Source organism: Vespa mandarinia, chromosome 9 (genome assembly GCF_050613455.1).
Source record: "Vespa mandarinia isolate Hongniang chromosome 9, ASM5061345v1, whole genome shotgun sequence".
Lineage (NCBI taxonomy): Eukaryota > Metazoa > Arthropoda > Insecta > Hymenoptera > Vespidae > Vespa > Vespa mandarinia.
In genome coordinates this window covers 255,001-277,500 of record NC_140818.1, presented here as the reverse complement: position 1 = coordinate 277,500, position 22,500 = coordinate 255,001, and the positions used below count along the sequence as shown (strand labels likewise).

Here is a 22,500-nt window from a genome sequence, read left to right as displayed (position 1 = left end):
AATAATAATAACAATAATGATAATAATAATAATAATAATAATAATAATAATAATAATAATAATAATAATAATAATAATAATAATAATAATAATAATAATAATAATAATAATAATAATAATAATAATAATAATAATAATAATAATAATAATTATAATAAGATTAATAATAATAATAATAATAATAATAATAATAATAATAATAATAATAATAATAATAATAATAATAATAATAATAATAATAATAATAATAATAATAATAATAATAATAATAATAATAATAATAATAATATATGATGGATTTAATAAAAATAAAAAATTTTAGAATTTAAATATTTAAAAAAAAAAAAGAATTATCATTTTTATGATATATATAATAGCGTTTGACGTTTAATAGAAAAAATAGTTATATAAAAAAAGTAAACTATATAAAAAAAATTACATAATATATTCTTATCGATAAATAAATATTGTTTAATATTTATTTGTATTGATTATTGAATTATAAATATTTTACGATAAATATTATTTTTTATTCTTTTTTTTTATATAAACAACCAAAAAATATCTTTCATTTGATAATAGAAGTTATAGTGGTTCGAGATAATAATTATGTACAATAATTTATATGAAAAACGACAAAATATTTCGATTGATAAATAAATATTATTTAATATTTATTAATCACGAATTACAAATACAACGATAAATTTGATTTTTTAATCATACAAAATTTTAAATTTAAATAATGTAAAAAAAGATATTTTCCGGTTTCAATAGAGTATTACAATTGATTGAAATAGTTGTGCAAGCTAATTTATATGAAATATCGATAAATAACTGTTATGCAATATAAATATATACACATACACATACACAGTCAAACATAAAGAGCTATGAATACAATAACTATTATACGTGTTATATTTGCAAGAGTATTATTCCCATCGCTAGTCTTTGCATGCTAGCTTCTTTGAGTCCATCGAGAATTCTTTCTAGATTCGATACAAATCATACCTTCTTTTCGTTTTATATCCTTATATCGCGTCATGAGTATCCGAATCCAATAAATAAACAGTAGGCTGGTCGGGGTCGAAAATAAAAAGAGAAATACCAAAAAAAAAAAAACAGTAGAAGAAATAAAAGGAGTACAAAAAAATATATCTAAACAAAATATAACGTTAGGAATAAGTTGCAAAATTAAATTGATCCATCTAATTATCTATCTATTTATCTATTTAATCGTACTGAAGTTAGATTCTATTTAAAGATTATCTAACGTAAAAAAAAGTAAGATAAAATAAAGTAATGAAAAAAAAAAATATTAAGAAATTTATATTCATTAATTATGTTACTTCTTTGTCATTATCTTACAATTAACCTTTAATTAGAAATCAAACAAAATTGAAAAAAATTACAAAAAAAAAGAAAAAAGAAAAATATTTTTTATTTATTTATTTTTTTTTATTTTATTATCATCATTGATACCATTGATGTTTCTAATTTCAACTTGTGCAGACTCAGAAAAAGAATATAAATAAATAGGGATAAGAAGATTCGTATTAATCTGAAGATCATGGCGAACGTTTATACAAGAATTGAGGTAGAACGTCACAACAAAAAAGAGGACTTATGGTTGGTGATACATGGTGAAGTTTACGATCTAACAGATTTTGTAAAGAAACATCCTGGTGGAGAGGAAGTATTGATAAACTTGGCTGGACAAGATGGTACCGTATGCTTCGATGACATCGGACATAGCGGGGAAGCCATATTGCTTAAGGAGACATTCAAAATAGGCCAGATAGTGAACAACGATAATGCTACGACCACCATCTCGACCTCCGACCCGATTCAAGGTAGTATCATTAAAGAAAATTCCAATTTTAAATCAATAGACATCTGAACGATCAAAAAAAAAGATATTTTCTTTTGATCTTTTGATTAAATGATAAGATATTTTTTTGCTAATCCTTTGTATTCTCTATTTATATGAATTTTCTTTGAAAATGATAACAATTTTTCTAGAATAGGAAAATTATTTTTAATAAAGAGAACAAATAGTTTTTCGAAGATGAAACGAATTTGTTTAAGTGGACAAAAAGTATTTTTTATAATGAAGACGAATTTTTTGTTCTATAGAAAAATACGTTTCAATATGAGAATTCGGTTTTTTTTATTTCTTAAATACAAAGAACACTTTCATTTTCTTTATTAAATATCATGAAAAATAAAAAAATATTACAGAAATTACATTTATTTTCACGAGGAAATGTATATCTGGAAAAAAAGAAGAATATTTGTTTCATTTTTTAGAAATTTAATTTTCTTTTTTTCTTTTCTTCTATATCTAGAATTAAAATTATCTATGGAAATATTTAATCTATGGAAATATCTAATTTATTAATCTATGGAAATACCTTATTTATTAATTCATGGAAATACCTAACATAACTTTCTCGTACTTGTTTTCTTTGTCTTTTTATCTTCCTTTCAAATTTTAGCAATGACAAAACCGACCATCGTACATGATGGCAATTGGGAATATCAAGAAGTAAAGAAAGAAGAAAATAACAAGATAATATCGATTGTGGTCGCCGCAGGTATTCTTATCTACGGTATCTTATTTTATTATTATGTTTTTTACTAGAATTAGAAACAACAGAGGATTCCTACATATATAATTTTTAATCGCTTATGTACTTCAATGATATAATACATACATCAATGATATAAATGTTAGGATATGGACTACATATATATATATATATATATATATATATATATATATATATATACACATAAGATTGTGTGTTATATAACAAAGAAGGAAAAAAGAAAATAACGATTTGTCAATAAACAAGTTTTCCATTCCCTCCACCGATTTGTTATTTCCATTTTTTTAAATAATTATCTGTTAGTCATATGGACCTTGAACATCAAAAAAATAGCTAATTATTTTCATTTTTTCTTTTTTTGTACTTTAGCGCCGGTAACAAAGTTAATATTGAATTCTCTTTAAGTATGGAAATTATCTCTCTCTCTCTCACTCTTTCTCTCTCTCTCTCTCTCTCTCTCTCTCTCTCTCTCTATCTCTATCTCTCTCTCTTTCCCTCTCTCTCCCTCTCTTTTTTTTACATGTATATAAAAGATAACCCACATAGGAACACACGCGTTCATATACGTTTCCGATGAGTATACGATGCACACACGACATGCATGTGAATACATATATGACTAAAATGACTAAGTATTTTTCAAGTACATTTGTAATAACGATAAGCATAATCGTATTAAATATTGCATATATTCGACAACAATAATCATTGACTGTATGCTCTATATATTTTGTTCTTATTTGCAAACCTCCTTTTTTATTTTAATTGAAAAATATTAGTTTAATTATAATCTTTAGATAATAATTAGTTTCATTAAAGTTACAATCCAATTGATATATAAACGAAATCCTGATCGGAAATGTATCTTTAGATACGCATATCATTTAGTAGATATAAGATTATTTTACAAAATTCCAAGAAAACAATATTTTCACTGATTCTAATCGTACCTTAACCGGAAATGATTTTTGAAATTACTTAATCATTCCTAAGATCATAGAAAACAATTTCAATGGAAAAATTTTTTTCTCGACAAAAAATAAAAAAAAAGAAAAGAAAGAGAGAAGAAAGAAAAAAAAGAAAAATAAAAGAAAAATGAAAATCTCTACATCATGTTTCGATCTTCCCTTCCCTCTCTGCGCTCACAAATGCGCGCGCGTACACACATACACGAGCACGGATTTCAAAGATAAATTTTGAAAATGATACTTTTCGATTTAATGTTTCAAAATATTCTGATTAGATCTAATCGATGATAAAAAATCTAAACTTTAAAACGGATAGAAAATATATATATATATAAAATTCCTAATCGTAGGATACTTTTTCTCTCTCTCTCTCTCTCTCTCTCTTTCTCTCTCTCTCTCCTTATATACATATCGTCCCTTCCCCAAAATAGGATGATAAATCTCGAAGGAGATGAGAAAATGATCGTCAGGGTCGTATTCGTTCATCACTTGCTACTCGTTTGAAAGGAGATAAACACGAAGTGGGAAGAGATTGGTGGGGTCGCATAACCGAGAGAGAGAGAGAGAGAGAGAGAGAGAGAGAGAGAGAGAGAGAGAGAGAGAGAGAGAGAGAGAGAGAGAGAGATAAAAGGGTGGAGGGAGGAGGAAGAGGAGGAGGGAGGAGGAAGAGGAGGAGAAGGGGAAAGATAAAGCTCACCGAACGTTAGCGTGTTATTTTATATCGGCAGTGCTTCTATAAGTGCGGTTGTGCGAGGTGAGACTCTCTTTCTCTCTCTCTCTCTCTCTCTCTCTCACTCACTCTCTCTCTCTCTCTCTCTCTCTCTCTCTCTCTCTCTCTCCCTCTTACTCTTTTTTCCCTCCCCCTCGCTTTCTCTTTGTCACTATTTCTATCTCTGTTGTGACTTTCGAATATACTTATCAAAAATATTTTATTAATCTACTTTGTGTATCTACAGTGCATCTCTGTTTCTATTACTCTTTTACTCTCTCCTAATCTAAATTTCTTCTCTGTTATATTATCAAATTTTGTTGCCTTTTCACTCTTTCTTCCCTATCATCCAGAGGCACATTAGAATTTCAAGAACACAATCATAACAATAACAATATCAACAGCAACAACAGCAACAACGACAACAACAAAATCAACAGCAACAACGACAACACAGCGATAACATCAACAGCAGCAGTAACAGGACATGACAAGAGTGATTGTTGAAGTGACGAAGAAGTAAAAAAGAGAAAAAAAAAGATAAATTAAAATCAAAAAAGAAAGAAAAAGGAAGAGAAACGACAGAAAAGAGAGAGAATTAGTAAGACACAGGTACAGGTTCTCCTACAAATTTGCCTTTCCTTTTTTATTCAGTTTTATTTATTTTTTTCGGTTGTTATATCACTCCTTTGATTTTATTGAATTTAGAAAATTATTAATTAACTCAATGAACGTTTTCATTCGTTCATGTTACTTATAATTAATTAGCTATGATCAGTGACATTGATTTCTTGGACCTTTCCGCTTTGGCCTACATTTTGTTTCTTATCACTGACGTTTTCAACGATTATTTCGTCGGATGAATTGGAGAAGTGTACAACAAGCAAAACTACCGAATAAAATTTATTTAGTATCGAATGAAATTTGAATTCTGAGAAAATTTTATTGATTGACGATTAATCGGATGCTTTTAAAAAGGGAGATCATTTTTTTGTAAAGATGAGAATATCGTCGATATGATTCGACGAAAAAAAAGAAGGAAAAAAAGAAAAAAGTAAACTAAAATCATATCAAAAAACTTTAATCTCTGTTTATTATTATTTCTCACTAGCATATTTTTTAAACGATACTAAGGAGATAATAAATATAAATAGAGAAAAAAAATACAAGGAAAAAAATACAAGAAAAAAATACAAGAAAAAAAAAAGAAAGATTATACGTTCTCCCTTTTCTTTACTTTATATATAACGATATGACAAATCTCGATTACGTAACTTCGAATGGAAAAGACGAGAGTTTCATTAATAGTACCTTACTTATCTTTGAGAACCACTGGGGTTTTATATCTCTCGTTATATAGTCGAGTGTACATATACATGACCGTTGTAATCATACGAGTATTAAAGTTTCTTGCGGAAAGCGGAACGAATATTCTCGTGACGAATACTCGTCAATAATTTTAACCTTTCGTATATTCCTTTTTCGTTTCGTTATGCATTTATTTTTTTTCTTTTTTTCAACAATAGGCGTCATTTCACGAGTAACAATGATGGCTATTCGACGGGTTAACAGATTGATTTATTTTCCAATACGTTCGATTTTTGATTAATTCTTTTGAAATAGAAGAAGTTCATGTTAAATATTATAATATCAGTATTCTAATCTAATCTTTGTATGAGATTACGTTAGAGTACTTTGATAAATATTGTCGGGATGATACATAATTTCTTCAATATAACAGTGTGAGTGCAAGCAATGCTATATGAACATGATGAATTGTATTATATCTTTTTTTTTGGTTTTATTCTTTTTATTTTAGAAGTTATGTAATTATGGTTGATCTCTAATGGTAACATAAATTTGTTATCTTTTCATTAGTTTTTTCTTCATAAGCAAATATTCTACGAGATTAACTAGTACATTGTTATGTTCCATCCACTTTTTCTTTTCTTTTTCTCTTTCATGACAAAATCATGCAATTGCGATTTATCTCTTTAATGAAGAAATAAATTTTATTTTTTCTTTATTTAGTTTAACCTTATGAATCTCATGATATTTTATATTTTATATCTAATCTCACTTTTAAATGATCGTAATATTTCGAAGAGATACACTTTGTTATTTTTGCAACTACAAAGTTTCTTAGAAAAATTATAATAAGAAAAAAAAGAAAAAGCCGATTGTTTAACGTCATCACGTTTGAAAACAAGAAATACGAAGTTAAATATGATATTTCAATCATCGGTTATATGCGAAGAGAATGACTATGCAAAATGGCGATCACGACAATATGATGTCCAAATGAGAGCACATTTTTCTGTGTCACTGTTATTCAACCAGTAAGAAAAATCGATTTTAAAATGGAAAGGACGTTCTAAAATAACGTTGATTAATCATTATGGTTAATCTGATGCAGCGATGTGATCATAGTTAATGGTTATGGCCTTCTTTTTTCTCCTTTCTCTTTTTCTTTTTCCTTTTTCTATTTCTTTTCTTTTCTTTTCCAGTCTTTCTTTGTTAATACGCTTTGATGGGTTTATTTATCGTTAGTATAATTAAAAAGACTTCATATATTAACTTTGTTCATGTTATTAGAACGACGTATTATAATGTAAGAAATATTGTTAATTTTTTGTAAAAGATATTTTTTTTATTTTTTTATTTTACTATGGTTGTTATTGTAAAATACTAAATGCAGAAAGACCCTTAAGTCAATGATTTTCTCAAGTATCTTGGAATAATGACACAAGATTTATCTTTGTATGAATCGTTAAAGAGAAACCGGCTTCGTCTCAAGGACAACAGTCTGTTACTATAGTACTCTCTCTCTCTTTCTCTCTCTCTCTCTCTCTCTCTCTCTCTCTCTCTCTCTCTCTCTCTTTCTCCCTCTCTCTCTCTCTTTCTCTCTCTCTCTCTCTCTCTCTCTCTCTCTCTCTCTTTCTCTCTTTTCTTTTTTTTTTCTACATACGAATCGACGGTCATTGCGATAATCCTTGAACTTACGTTATACTCTACCTCCGTTATTATATTCATTTCACTCTCATTTTCGATTTTATAATACGCAACTGACGGTGATGGTGGAGGAAGAGAGGGTCCGGTGTCGAATGGATATTGTTTTCGTATTTTTCTTTTTCTTTTCAATTATTCAAAAAAAAAAAGATTTTCGATGGAAAGGAAAACAAGATAAGAGAAAAATATGCTTTATCTTTTATTTATTTTATGCATTTATTAATTTTATAAAGTACCATTTATAAATTCATTTAATAATCTTAAAGAAGAAAAAAGAAAAGGAAAAAAGATAAAAGAAGGATAAATGTCAAGTTAATCGAATTCGATCAGCATGTTTTCGGAACACATGATGCATATTAAACAGACAAGGTCATGAATAATACTTGAGAAGAACGAGTCGAACACGTGTTTCGTTTGTAGGAGAATGATACAATAGATATACATATATATATATATATATATATATATATATATATATATATATATAGAGAGAGAGAGAGAGAGAGAGAAAGAGAGAATTAAATTACATTCGCGTATCACATACGTTTGTCTACTTTTGTAACATATTACAACAAATCGATATATTTTTTATTTCCCCCATATTGAATCGAATATTGTATATCCAATGTCTAATACAATTTGGTTTTTTATTAATTTTAATATTGTTTATTATGCATAATCTTAAAAATTTCTTTTTAACAACAATAAGATTTTTATGTAATATGTATTATTTAATCGGTTTATAGTCTTTGACTTTATTACTTCCGGTCTTATATCACTTCCATTTGTAATCTTACATGAACCTCGATTGATAATATTAGAAAGATGGTATCGTATTTTTGATAATGTCAATAATTTTTATTTTTTCTTGTTCATACATATATTTAGGATTTGTGCTCAAATTTCATCATTTATTAAGGTTTACACATACGCGTGCGCAAGCTTGCGAAAGTCATAAAAAAATGGACACACAGATATAAAGAGAGTGTATTAATATATAATACATTAAGAAAGAATTTTACTAATCAAGGTAATAGAAAGGAATTTTTAACTAATATAATTATAAATCGTTTGCAGATCGCGAGACTAAAAAACTAAAAAAAGAAAAAAACAAAGATGGTGCAATTGAAAGAGTTTACCATAGAAGAAGTACAGAAGACAAAGGGTACCGGAAAAGTACTAATAATTCTACACGACAAGGTCTACGATGTTACAGAATTTTTGAACGAACATCCAGGCGGTGAAGAAATTCTTATCGATCATGCGGGAAAAGATGGTACAGAAAATTTCAATGACGTCGGCCATTCTCAAGATGCTCTTGATCTAATGAATAAATATAAGATAGGCGAACTCATAGAATCACAGAGAACTAATAAGCCTTTAAAAAAAGGTTGGGTCGCCGGTTATAATAACAAACAACCAGAAAAGGAAAAATATGTTAAGGGACCAGGAGCGCCATTTTATACCCTAATCGCCGCCATTATGCTTTTAGCTGCCATTATATTTTACAATATGTCATGATTATCGTAAGATAAAAACGATAACGATTAATTAATATCATTATCATAATCATCATTATCATTATCATTATTAATATTGTGATTTAGCGTTTCATGTTTGTATAAATAAAAAGAGAATAAAATAACAAAAAAAAAAGAAAAGAAAAATAATTTTAGCATGTTTTAGCAAAGAATTCTGCATTGTTGCGATCGAAAAAAAATCATTTTAACACACATGCACGCGCGATATGTATATACATATACACACACGACATATATATATATATATATATATATATATATATATATATATATATATATATAAACATGCAGCTATTTTAAAATCGTTTCGTATCACTTATAATCAATAATATACAAACGTATTATGTACGTACCTGTAAGTAAAAAAAGGGGTAATTTACGATGAATATGTCTAAGTATGAGTTAGTTTTTTTTTCTTTTTTGTTGTGTTCATAATTATTCTTTAAGTGTTTATAATGTTTCAAGTCATTACAAAATTGACTACTATAAATTAGATACATGCATAGGTTGTAAGAAATAAATCTATTATTATGAAAAATGGTGATTGGACAGTTTTACTGTCTTGTACAGCTAACTGTTGTTGGTAACGAATACGTTATTTATCATTTCATCCATTAAAATTACATGATAGGATGACTTCTATCTACCCTCTTTTTCTCTTTGTCAATCATCCTTATGTATATGCATACATATATATATGTATGTATATATATATATATGTACGCATATATATATACTCATATTTATACTACACATACAATATAAATGTAGTAATTCATTAGAAATAAAGAGAACAAAAACGAAACGAAGTTGAAAACGTCCAAGAGTTTAAAAAAAATCTCTTACCATGATCGATGAAATGACATATAACTAATTTGTGTGTGTATGTGTGTGTGTATAGTGTGAGAGAGAAAGAGAGAGAAAGAGAGATAGAGAGAGAGAGAGAGAGAGAGAGAGAGAGAGAGAGAGAGAGAGAGAGAGAGAGAGAGAGAGAGAGGGAGGGAGGAAGGGAGAGAGAGGGAAAAATTGGACGTATGTACGTTAACGAAGACGAACGGTCCCTCGTCGTAGCTAGCCATGTGTACAAATTTAACAACCAACAGGGAATTTCGCGAAGAAAAATGAAAGAAAAAAGAAAGAAAAAAGAAAAAAGAAAAAAGAAAGAAGAAAAAAAACTAGTTAGAGAGAAGAATGACGAAATTGTTTCGACGATGAGAAATTCCTTTCCAAACATGTACACGGCGGAAATTTCAAATATTTCGAGGTATGAACAAATTTAAATAGAATTTTTGAATTTCCCGCCTTTTTGTATGTAAAATCATACTCAACGATATCTCTCTACACTTTTTTCTTTATCAAGTAATGATAACAATGAATAATAGCATAATAAAAAAAATATTAAGTAAACGAAGAAGAGTAAAAGTCATTCTTTTTAGAATGAAAGTAGTATTGAAAAAAAATATATAGATATATGTATGTATATATATTTCGAATGTAAAAATTTATATAGAACTTTCTCGTCTTTTTGTTAAATTTGAATATTATTACACGACGACATCTTGATTTTTCTTATCAAAATAATGTAATAAAAATAAAAAATAATCTACATAAGAAAAATTAATATAAGTGAATAAAAAAAAGGTAAAAATCATAAAATAATTATTAAGAACTTTAAACATATTGACAGAAATTATAAAAGGGTTATAAAAATCTTGACAAAAGTTACTAAAATAACAAAAAGTTATAAAAAATTTATTACTGTGTTTGAATTAGTTAAATTTTTATTTCTTTTTATTATTATCGTTATTATTATTATTATTATTATTATTATTATTATTATTATTATTATTATTATTATTATTATTATTGTTGTTGTTGTTGTTGTTGTTGCTGTTGTTGTTTTTTATTATTGTTATTTGAACGATACTATTGCAAAAAAGGAAAAAGATTAAGTTCGAGAGATCGTTAATTAAAAAAGTGACGAAGTAGGAGGTAAGTTAACAACAAAGAGGGTTCCCTCGTCTTCGATTTCTTTCTTTATTTTTCTTTTATTTCTTCTTCTTTTTCTCTTTTCTTCTCTATCTTTGAAATAAAAAGAAATGTAGAATAAAGGAAAAGTTAAAGTGTCTCGAATAGTAGTATTGCATTTCTCTCTACTTTCGGATCGATCTGAAGTATACTTCTTCTACTTCTGTTTACCATCTGAAACCCTTTAATTTTATCCGTTCATTTATAAATTGGAATGCCTTTATCGACAATGGCAAAATTACGAGGATTAGGCCGTAAGTTTTTAGGTGATTTAAAAAAATCAATTATTCTTTATCGAGATATTTTAAGCTTGTAGTTTTAATAATCCGAGGAAAAAAGCATAAACGGAAAAAAATATTAGCCTAAAAAGACAGGAAAAAGAGTATCGAATTGATTTTTAAAATTATCTTGTAACTTTTGACCTTCATCCTGTATACATACATACATATATATATATATACTACGTCTCTACTACGTTTTGATAAATGTTCTATCTATAATGATCGAATATGGAATGTTGACAAACTACATACGAGTATATATTATATACTATACCCACACACATATACACACAGTTATACATACATACATACATATTATATATACATATATATATATAATACCATATATATATATGTAATACCAATAATAATATAAATGTGTGTGTATGCACACTGTAGCTGTATTATTATACAGCTATGTACGACAAAAATGGCTTTATAATTCGTTCTATTATTGTTTCGATCGATAGTATGTAATCGATAAACACTACATATATGTATAATGTCTAATGTTATGTTTATTCTATATACAAGGGAGAAAGAGTGAGAAAGGAAAATACATATAGGGAAAAAAATATGTATATTATTTTGCTCAACATAAAATCCATTAAAAAAAGGATAATTAAGGACTACCGATCATTTATTATTATTTTTTTATTATCCTCTTAAATACCGTTTGGTATCGCTAAAAAAAAAGTTTATGAAATTCAATGATTCTACAATTGACTGAAATATACGGAAAATTAATTTAAATTTCAAGATAATGTATTCATTCCAACGAATTCGATTTATAATCTATCGAGCTTTATATTTTTTATAGCCTGACAAATTGTAACCGAACTGTTACGAAAATTGTTATGTCCTAAGTAAAATATATATTCCAATGTATAAATTTAAGATTTAGACAAATAATTATTCAAAGAGCTAATGCAACTAGTGACTAAGAACTTCATAGTGACTAAGAAACGTACAATAATTTTGAAATTGCGTAATTTTATACGAAAAATTTCGATATCTTGCTAAAAAATTAATGTTTTGATTGTTCTGATTATAGGTGTCTTGATATATCAACAAACGAATCGATTTATATGGTCATATCATTGGACTCGTATCATTATCCTCTCTTCCAAAAACTGATCGAATTGAACGAAATAAAACCATCTCATCGTCAATAGAATTTAGGCATGTATCACGTCAATTAATTGTCTTATTAAATATAAACGAGAATAATTTATATAAGATTAGACGTGTTCTCGGTTGAATTATGTAATTTCAATTTCTAATTAGAAATCTAAACAATTCTTGATACTTAGACTATTCCTAATATTGCTAATACTTTTCCAAGACGTACAACAAATTGAAACGATGAAAAAAATGTTTTTTTTTTTCTTTTTTAGATTTGAAATTGGAACATTTAAAATGATTTACTTGTACAATGTCATAAGGGTAACATATCGATAAAATAATTACAAATAATATTGATCTTTTTTGTCAGATTATCGTAAATTCCTTAAAGTTCATGGACGTGTGGATCACCATGTATTTATATCGATTTATTTTCTTTTTTCTAAAAACGGATAAGATATCTCATTTTTGTATTATATCGATTCAACTATACTGATTTTTTATTTTTTATTTATAAAAGAAGAAAAAAAGTAAATTCTGTTTTCGTATTAATTAATGAGTCACGGAGTATTCAAGTTCGTCCTGTCTCATAGAGAACAGGAAGTGAATATGGAAAGCATATGGTATCCGAAGGACAGGAAGGATATGTGGTTTTCCACATGTGTCACGCACTCGACCGCATCGGTAAACCGCATCCACCCACGCGGAAAGGAAAACGCAAGGAGAGTGAGTTGCACGCGACTCGGCTCGTTCAAACGCGAAGCCCTAAAAGAGGAGTATCTCTTCGAGTCCTTTTATTTTTTGTCGTCCTTATTTTGTCATCGTTATTAATAAAATAAAAAAAAAAGGACAATGATATATAATAAAAATAAATAAATATATAAAGAAGTAAAATAAAAAATCAAGATATTTAATTCAGAAAAAAGAAATTACATACAAACATAAGTATATGCGCATATATACATATGTGTGTGTGTGTATTGTATGTATGTATGTATGTATGTCTGTATATTTCTTTTTATTAAAAAAAAATCAGAACAGCAATTTAATAATTTTAATAAAAAAAAATATTGTTTTCCATTTATTCATTATTTCTTTTTTTTGTACTTTTTTATTTTTTACATAACATTTCTTATCAAAAGTATGACTTGACCGATAAGTCAAAATCATCTAAGCTAATAGATATATAATTAAAATTCCGTAAATTTCGAGGTCACTAGATAAGAAAAAAGTGAATTTAAACACGTAAGATACATTTTTATGAGAAAATAAAAGAAAACGAAGCTATGGGTATTATGAATCGGGACGTTTTAATATACGAATCGTGTTCATTAGACAAGAACAGATAATAAAATAAACTGTTCATCTTAAAATTAAGTGACTTTGATTGAACGAAAATGGAAAGGTATAAATATCCATATCTATTGTCTCGTAAACGAAAAGAAAAAAAACGCGCGCGCGCGCGCGCACGCGAGAGAGAGAGAGAGAGAGAGCAGAGCGCACATTTATTTGTTTAAAAAATAAATATTATATAAAATATTCAGAACATGAGAGATACGATTATATATGTCCTAAATTTATACGTTAGAAAATTATCATAGATAAATTTTTCTGAATTATTTAGGATTATCGTTAAATGTGAATGAACAGGTAATACCACGGGTAATAACTTTCTAATGTATAAGTCTTGGCCATAAATATGTTAATACTTTTATGTAAAAAATAAATTTCTATCTGCATTAATTGAAACAGTTTTTTATTTGTTGCATTTTTCTGATGCACCAATCCATAAAAGTGCATAAAATTATTTATGTATTATACACCATCTAACATCATTTGACTTTGATTTGTAATATTTTTGTCTATTTTCAACCGTTGAGGAAATATAGTCTGTTCCAGTTATGTGTGTGTATATTAAGTATATATAAAATAGATTTACAATATATATATAAAATAAATTCTCAAACAAAAAAAAAAGAAAACCATTATATATATATATATACCATTATATATATATAATGGTTTTCTTTTTTTTTGTTTGAGAATTTATTTTATATATATATTGTGAATCTAATATATATATATATATTAGTAGCATGTATGGGATTCGCGAAATTTTGCACGAACTTTTGGACTGATCTGATATAGATTGTCTTATTTCTTTTTATTTTTTAAGAATTTATTCTCAACTAAAAAAATAGAAACGAAAACTCTAAAAATTTAAGACATAAGATAACTTTATATATATATATATATATATATATATATATATATGTATATGTGTGTACAGTATGTACATACATATATAATATATATGTATAATGTGTATATACACACATGCCAGTTCTATTTTAATAATATGAGAATATGAGAATTTTAAATTAATTTTTGTAAGATTTTTTTTAAAGATAATTTTTCGGTATAACTATGAACCAATCCGACTCCAAAAATATACGAGATGTATGGTACATATACAAGATATATGGTACATATATGCAATATATATCTGAACTTAATATATCGACAAATATCAAAAGGAAAGAAAAAAAGGACAAAGAAAATATAAATATAAAATAGAGTCCATGCAAGTTATCGTTCAGTTTATCTCCTCCCGCTTTACTTCCCGAAGGAAATTGATCCTCGATAGACGATGTCAAGAGTCACCATTAGTGGTGTTTTCAAAGTTTTCGACATCGTTGAGAGAAAAATAAAAAGAGAAAGAAATGAAAAGAGAAGAAAGAGGGGGAAAAAGCATACTCGGAATAATAGCAGTAGTCGTTGACGTCGCTTCGAAAGTATTTTAACGAGCCCTAGAAAATCGGAGCTTCTGAGAGATGCTGTGAAGAACGAGAAAAGAGAAAGAAAGAGAAAAAAAGAGAGAGAGAGAGAGAAAGAGAAAGATAGAGAAAAAGGAAAAGAGAAAGAGGGAGGGAGAGAGAGAGAGAGAGAGAGAGAGAGAGAGAGAGAGAGAGAGAGAGAGAGAGAGAGAGAGAGAGAGAGAGAGAGGCATGCATCGACGTTCGCAAAAAAGACGAAAACTACCAAGCCAAGCTTACGTCCGCAAAATCGATGAACCACGTCGCTACTTTACGCTCGTCTGTCTCTTTTTCTCTATCTCTCTTTCTCTTTCTTCCTTTTTTCTTTTTTTTCTTAAACGAGAAGAGAAAAAGAGAACTATAACCATGACTTTGAATGTAAAAAAAAGTTTACGAAGAATAAACAAAAGAAAAATAATAAAATTCGATAATAAAGTTCGATGAAATTCTAATTTCTGGATCATTTTTTTTGTTATTGTATTATACTTCTGTTTTTTTTATTTTATCATTATCCGAGGATTTTTATATTAATAAATATTCAATAATAATTATCTTATTAACTTTCTTTGACCCAATTCTTCTTTCTTTTTCTGTCGTATTTACACAAAAATTATATAATACGGAAATTATAATATAAGTAAAACTATACTATATAATTAATATTGTAATTTTGACATTATATTTTCTATATTATATTATAGTATAATAAAAACTATAATTTGAACATTATATAATTTTGAATATAAAAATATATTCTAGAATATAAATTATATTGAATATATATATATATATATATATATATATATATACATTATATATAATTCCTTATACTATAATGTAATTAATACTATAATTTGCATCCTATATAATCTTTTATATTATAGTATAATTATACTATACTAAGTAAATTTATACATATAAAAATATATGGACATTATTAAATATATGAAATAATGATAATTTCAAAACGATCATAAAAACCAAAAATACAATCTATATAGATATGGATATGATTGTCAAAGTTAAATGATATTATAAAAGAATTTACCCTATTCTAATAAAAAAAGAAAAAAAAAGAAAAAAGTAATAAATAAAGACACAAAAGAAATAAAAAAGAGATTGACAAAAAATTGTATAAAGCAAATAAACAGAAAGAGAAAAAGAGAGAGATAAAGATGGAGAGTGAACAAAACAGACAACATGATGGAAGGATGAAAAGGGGTGAAAAATGGGGTGGGAATGAAAATGTCGTGAAAACCCGTTGAAATTTCCTCCCCTTCATCTTTGTAACGAAAAGAAAGTGTCTCGTTGGTAGTGGTCTAATATTGCTAAAAGCTTTTTAATATACAGTTTTCGAGTCACCCTTGAATACACATTTCAAGTTACCTTGAATCTCTCTCTCTCTCTTTTTTATTTTTCAACATCTTTCAATATTTTCTATCCTTCACACATATCGCCCTTCTTTCTGATACAGTCATTTGTTACAGTCATTTAGTTACTTATTTCAATTTTAGTTCACTTGATATGATTTACTTAAAAAAAGGAAAGAAAAGCAAATAAATAGATTAATTAATTAATTAATTAAAATTAAAAACAAAAAATCTATATGCAAATGCAAGATGTGAAAATGTTAAGATTTTCAATTGATCAATATATCATTTCGAGTAATTATAAAAATGTTCTAAGTAAAAAATATTTATTATATATATTTATAAATAATAAATATGATAGCATAATTATGATAATATAATAATATATGTAATAATACTTATAATGTAAAATATTTTTCATGCATGTATTCAATATTTTATATATTCTATCTAATAAATATATATATATATATAATATATTTTATATGTATATAATATAATTTATATGAATGTGATAATATTTGTATAATTTGTTAGATTTGAAATATTTTATGGAACGTCATATTTATATGTAGGATTACACACACACACACACACACACACACACACACACACAAGAATGAAAGATGAAATGGAAAATGATCGAGATCATGTTTCGCATTTAATCTCGTTTTCTAGATCATCGAAGTATCTTGTCGAATGAATTTGGATTTTTCCTTTTGATTTTCGTTCTTTTCGAGTTGGGTTATATAATGGAATTGGATTGTATTGTCATTTTTGTCGAGTTTCTCCCATCGAGTTTATTGAGAAATATTCGAAAATTCAAGGATTCTACGTTTCGTAACACGTAACAACGTGACATAAACCATTGGAATAATGCCGAAAGAAATAGAGAGAGAGAGAGAGAGAGAGAGAGAGAGAGAGAGAGAGAGAGAGAGAGAGAGAGAGAGAGAGAGAGAGAGAGAGAGAGAGAGAGAGAGAGAGAGAGAGAGAGAGAGAGAGAGAGAGAGAGAGAGAGAGAGAGAGAGAGAGAGAGAGAGAGAGAGAGAGAGAGAGAGAGAGAGAGAGAGAGAGAGAGAGAGAGAGAGAGAGAGAGAGAGAGAGAGAGAGAGAGAGAGAGAGAGAGAGAGAGAGAGAGAGAGAGAGAGAGAGAGAGAGAGAGAGAGAGAGAGAGAGAGAGAGAGAGAGAGAGAGAGAGAGAGAGAGAGAGAGAGAGAGAGAGAGAGAGAGAGAGAGAGAGAGAGAGAGAGAGAGAGAGAGAGAGAGAGAGAGAGAGAGAGAGAGAGAGAGAGAGAGAGAGAGAGAGAGAGAGAGAGAGAGAGAGAGAGAGAGAGAGAGAGAGAGAGAGAGAGAGAGAGAGAGAGAGAGAGAGAGAGAGAGAGAGAGAGAGAGAGAGAGAGAGAGAGAGAGAGAGAGAGAGAGAGAGAGAGAGAGAGAGAGAGAGAGAGAGAGAGAGAGAGAGAGAGAGAGAGAGAGAGAGAGAGAGAGAGAGAGAGAGAGAGAGAGAGAGAGAGAGAGAGAGAGAGAGAGAGAGAGAGAGAGAGAGAAATATTTCTCCACGTGTTGTTTAGCTCCTTGAAAAAAAAGAAAAAGAAAAGAAAAGAAAAGAAAAGAAAAGAAAAGAAAAGAAATAAAATAAAAGAGCAGGAAAACGAAACAGAAGAAAAAAAAAAGAAAATTAACCAAGATCGTAAATTTCCTCCAGAAAATTTTTCTTATCAAATATTTGTTTTAAAAATAATTATCTTTTTCTTCTCAAAATAACTATTTTTTTCTTCTTTTTATTTAAAATAGATAAAGAAAGAAGAATACGATAAATTTTTGTTGAAAAATTTATATTTATATATATTTTCAAAGGACATTTTATACGACTATAAAAAATGAAAATAGAAATTGTATATATAAAAGGGATACTTGTAAAAAATTCATAGGTCGTTTTTTTTATTAAAATTTTTTTTATTAAATATTACTTAAGTAATCTTTTATTTAGAAAGAAAAGAAAAAGTAAATGAAAATGAAAAATTTATAACATTATCAAAAACTTTTTTTTTAATATAGATTGTCAAAAGTTCTTCGATTTTTAAAAATTGATTACTTTCATTCGAGATTATTTAGGTTAATTTCTTTTTTTTTTATTTCAAATTGTATTAGGTTTGCAGTTTAGCAATCTGACAAAAAAAATAGAAAAGAAAAAACAAAGAAAAACAATATAGAATCAGCTTAAAAAGTTTCGAAAAAAACGATAATTGAATTTCTAAAATTGTACAGAAATTATCTCTCTACAACGTCCATAACCCTTATCAACGATTAATCAATGGAAATATAAATATTTTCGAAAATAACTATGTACGAGATAAAAAAAAAAGATAATATTGAGACGATCAATGATCCAGTATACTCCGAAGGATTCGAAGAGGATTTTATTTGTTGGTCGTATCAAGTGAAAATGAAGAAGGAAGGAAGGAAGGAAGGAAGGAAGGAAGGAAGGAAGGAAGGAAGGAAGGAAGAAAGGAAGAAAGGAAGGAAGAAAGAAAGGAAGGAAGGAAGGAAGGAAGGAAGGAAGGAATGAAGGAAGGAAGGAAGGAAGAAAGGAAGGAAGGAAGAAAGGAAGGAAGGAAGAAAGGAAGGAAGGAAAGGGAAATCATCCTGAAAAAAAACGTATATTTGTCGAAGTGTTTGCCTTAAAAGGAGAGATGTGATAACATTCTAGGGATCTTTGATAAAAGGGAAGGTTAAAGAGCTAACCTACATCGAATTTTCTCGGCTCGTCTTATTGAAAAAAGAAAAAAAAAATAGGTAAAGAGAAAGAGTGTATGTATGTGTGTGAGAGAGAGAGAGAAAGAGAGAGAGAGAGATAAAGAAGAGAATCTGGGTTTAGCCACTTTTGCAGCTTCCATCTACTTTCCTTAGCAAACGTGTGCAAATACACATAGAGACATATGTATCTTTCTCTACCCCCAATCACTCCTCTCCTCGTTCCCTCTATTTTTTTTTTTAACTACTAAAGCATGCGTGTGTTGTTCGAATGAATTCGAAAATTATATGATTCGAATGAATTCGCAAACTTATGAGATTCTTTTACGCGAAAAATTTTTTGTTCCTTAAAAAGTATTATTAAAAATTTTTAATTCGTTATCTAAAAGGGTTTTACATGTAAAAAGTAAACTTTAAAAATTTAAGAATAGAAGAGAAAATAAAGGCAAGAGAGAGAGGGGGGGGTTATCATATTTTTTATCAAATTTTTTTTTTTTTAATTATTTATACTTTTTTTCTATGAGTATGCTAAAAGTTTTTGGGTGATTTTTTTCTTAATAAATAAATTACTTCCTCTTTTGTAACTTTGTAGGCTAATTTTTTATTTTCTACGGTTTTATTTACAAGCATAAAGTTTGCGTTTTTATACAATCTAAAAAAAAAACAAAAGAAAAAGAAAAACAAAAAGAAAAAGAAAAAGAAAAAAGAAAAATAAATAAATTTTTCTTGAAAAATCTCGAAAAAGAATAATTTATTTTTAAAATTATCTGGTAACTTTTCATCCCACTAGAAACTTTTGACCCTTTGAACTTTTCTTTTTTTCTCTATAAAAAAGAAAAAATTCTTTTATAAAGAAAATTTTTTATAGAAAATTTTTTTATAAAAAAAAAAAAAAGAAAAAGAAAAAAGAAAATAGTATAACAACTTTCTCATCTCTTAAAACACATACGTACATAAATTTCTTTCATTGCATGCTCCTATTCGAAACGCATTGGTTTAATAGCTTTCGTTCGATCTTCCATTACGTGCTGAGAATCTACCAATGGCAATTCGTTCTTTTGAGAAACGTGACATGTTCTTTTCAAATTCCCTAAATCGAGTATATCGGTCTCATTTATTTATTATTTTTCTTCAATAAATAAAAATGTCTGACTTCTTTCAAACTAATAATAATAAAAAAAGAAAAAATAGGTGAACATTGATTTTCATATATATATAATATATATATATATATATATATATATATATATATATATATATATATATAAGAAAAAAAAAGAAAAGAATATATTTAAAGAAAGCAAGTTTGAAAAAAATAAATAAATAAGAAATAAGAAAATAAAAAATTAAATTCGATTTGGGGCATTGAATTTTAAAACTTCGCCCGAAATATTTCGTAGAGATATATAACCTGTCCTTTCTTGAAACCTATGAACACATCAGAAATAGATAGAGATATATGTGTAGTAGATGATAAAAAGAGAAAAAAAATTTTGTCGGTTGTGCAACGGAGTTTTGAATTTTAAAACTTCATTTGAAATGTTTCCCTGAGACATATAAATCGTCTTTCTTTTGCTTGAAATCTAGATACGTATTAGAAAAAAACAGAGATATGTAACATAAGAGACGATAAAAAGAGAAGACAAATTTTTTCGTATATGCAACGGAATTTTGAATTTTAAAACTTCGTTTGAAATGTTTCGTCAAGACATTATAATCTGTTTTTCTCTTTTTTGAAACTTTGTTTGCCTCAGAAAGATATACACACACACACACACACACATGATACGATAAAAAAAGTTTTTAAGGGGTGCAACGAAAGGGGCTACTCAATACAGCAGACCTTTCAATCGATGTCGCCCTAATTTTACATTGAAACTTTTCAATGAATGAAAGAAAGAAAGAAAGAAAGAAAGAAGAGAGAGAGAGAGAGAGAGAGAGAGAGAGAGAGAGAGAGAGAGAGAGAGAAAGAGAGAGAGAGAGAGAGAGAAAGAGACGAACAGAAAAAAGAAAAGTGAAAGAGATAAATAAAAGAAGACGAGAAGAAGAACCGGCCATCGTCTTATAATTCTTGCAAACAAAGAGAAAAGCACGTGGTGGTTCTTCTATACATAACTGACTACACTCTGTTAATATTCGATCAGTGCGCCATCTTCGAAAAATATGTTTCTCTTTGTTTCGTTTTATTTTTCATGTTTTTTCTCCCTATCCAAAAACTTTTTGAAAACGTAACACATAATTCTTTTTTTTGTTTTAATTCTATTAATTTATATTCTGAATATTGATATTGTGAGTGGTCGATCGTCAATTGTACGGATACAGTAAAATGGTGGCTAATTTAAAATTCTGATAAAAAAAAAAAAAAAAGAAAAAAAGAAAAAAATAAAGTATATATATAAAGTTGTTAATGAATGTTATTAATTACATGTTAGGTATTTTGTCTGTTTTCTTTCTTTTAATTTTATTTTATCTTCTAATCACTTTTTAAGGAAGATTCTAAAAAATGATAGTTAATTCAAAATATCGATCTTTAGAAACTATACACTCTTTTTTTCCTCCATATTTTGACCTCATTTTTCGTATCAACTTTTCTAGATCACGTGACAATTTTTTTGTTTTGGCATCTATTTCAATATCGTAACAATCGATATAATGAGTCAATTGTCGATTCCAAAAATACAGAAAAATGACGGCTAATTAATAATCTCATTTGTTAACCAGTTGTACTAAAACTTTCCTCTATATTTTGTTTTAAAAAAGAAAAAAGATCCTGAACTTTTTGTCACACAAAATACTTAATTTCATTAAAAAAGAAAAAAAGAAAAATCTTACCTAAAAGAAATAAAATAATATATATATATAACAAAGTATTAAAAAGTAAAAAAAGAAAAACAAAGTCGAAAAAAATTCGATTACTCACTTGTTTTGTTCTTCTTGATATCCTTCTATAGGGCGAATCAATTATTTCTTATACAAAATGAGGAAAAAAAGGAAAAAGAAAAACAAAAGAAAAAGATTACTCAAAGATACTACGATTGAAATAATAATTCTCGTAAAGAATTTCTTTGATAATAAACGTGATCAAGTAACAGAAAAGACGAAACGATGTGTACGCGAGAACAAACGGTGGTGAACTGAAAAGATGGAGGGTTCGAAGGAGAGTCATGCGCCCCTGCTTTCGTTACGCTCACGATCAGAACTCCACCCACCTTCATTCAAACACGGACACCACGACCAAAAAGAGAAAGAAAGAGAGAGAGAGAGAGAGAGAGAGAGAGAGAGAG

General features: G+C 27.6%; 3 protein-coding genes across 11 annotated transcripts in view; 2 read left to right on the top strand and 1 right to left on the bottom strand.

The window, feature by feature from the left end:
- Positions 1-2,769, top strand: part of LOC118446565 (cytochrome b5) — a 7,989-nt gene extending 5,220 nt beyond the window's left edge. Inside the window, exons 2-3 of the mRNA XM_035877376.2 lie at positions 1,516-1,856; positions 2,502-2,769. Coding sequence (XP_035733269.2) covers positions 1,574-1,856; positions 2,502-2,647 — 429 coding nt within the window. The 5' untranslated portion in view covers positions 1,516-1,573 and the 3' untranslated portion in view covers positions 2,648-2,769. The remainder of the gene's footprint in view (positions 1-1,515; positions 1,857-2,501) is intronic.
- HnRNP-K (Heterogeneous nuclear ribonucleoprotein K) overlaps positions 1-22,500 on the bottom strand; it is a 157,240-nt gene that overhangs the window by 12,541 nt on the left and 122,199 nt on the right. The gene's annotated exons all lie outside the window — the stretch shown is intronic.
- LOC118446441 (cytochrome b5) lies at positions 4,265-9,002 on the top strand. 3 transcript variants are annotated; one of them, XM_035877095.2, is made up of 3 exons: positions 4,291-4,337; positions 4,697-4,904; positions 8,379-9,002. In XM_035877095.2, exon 3 carries the CDS (start codon positions 8,418-8,420, stop codon positions 8,820-8,822), a length of 405 nt encoding a protein of 134 aa, XP_035732988.1. In that variant the 5' UTR covers positions 4,291-4,337; positions 4,697-4,904; positions 8,379-8,417; the 3' UTR covers positions 8,823-9,002. The 3 variants fall into 3 exon arrangements, with proteins under 3 accessions (XP_035732991.1, XP_035732988.1, XP_085515612.1); XM_085659486.1 differs by having other exon boundaries at positions 4,320-4,337; positions 4,697-4,811; XM_035877098.2 differs by lacking the exon at positions 4,697-4,904 and having other exon boundaries at positions 4,265-4,337.

Coding starts and splice junctions, on each gene's coding strand:
- LOC118446441 (XM_035877098.2), top strand. CDS start 8,418: ATGGTGCAATTGAAAGAGTTTACCATAGAAGAAGTACAGAAGACAAAG.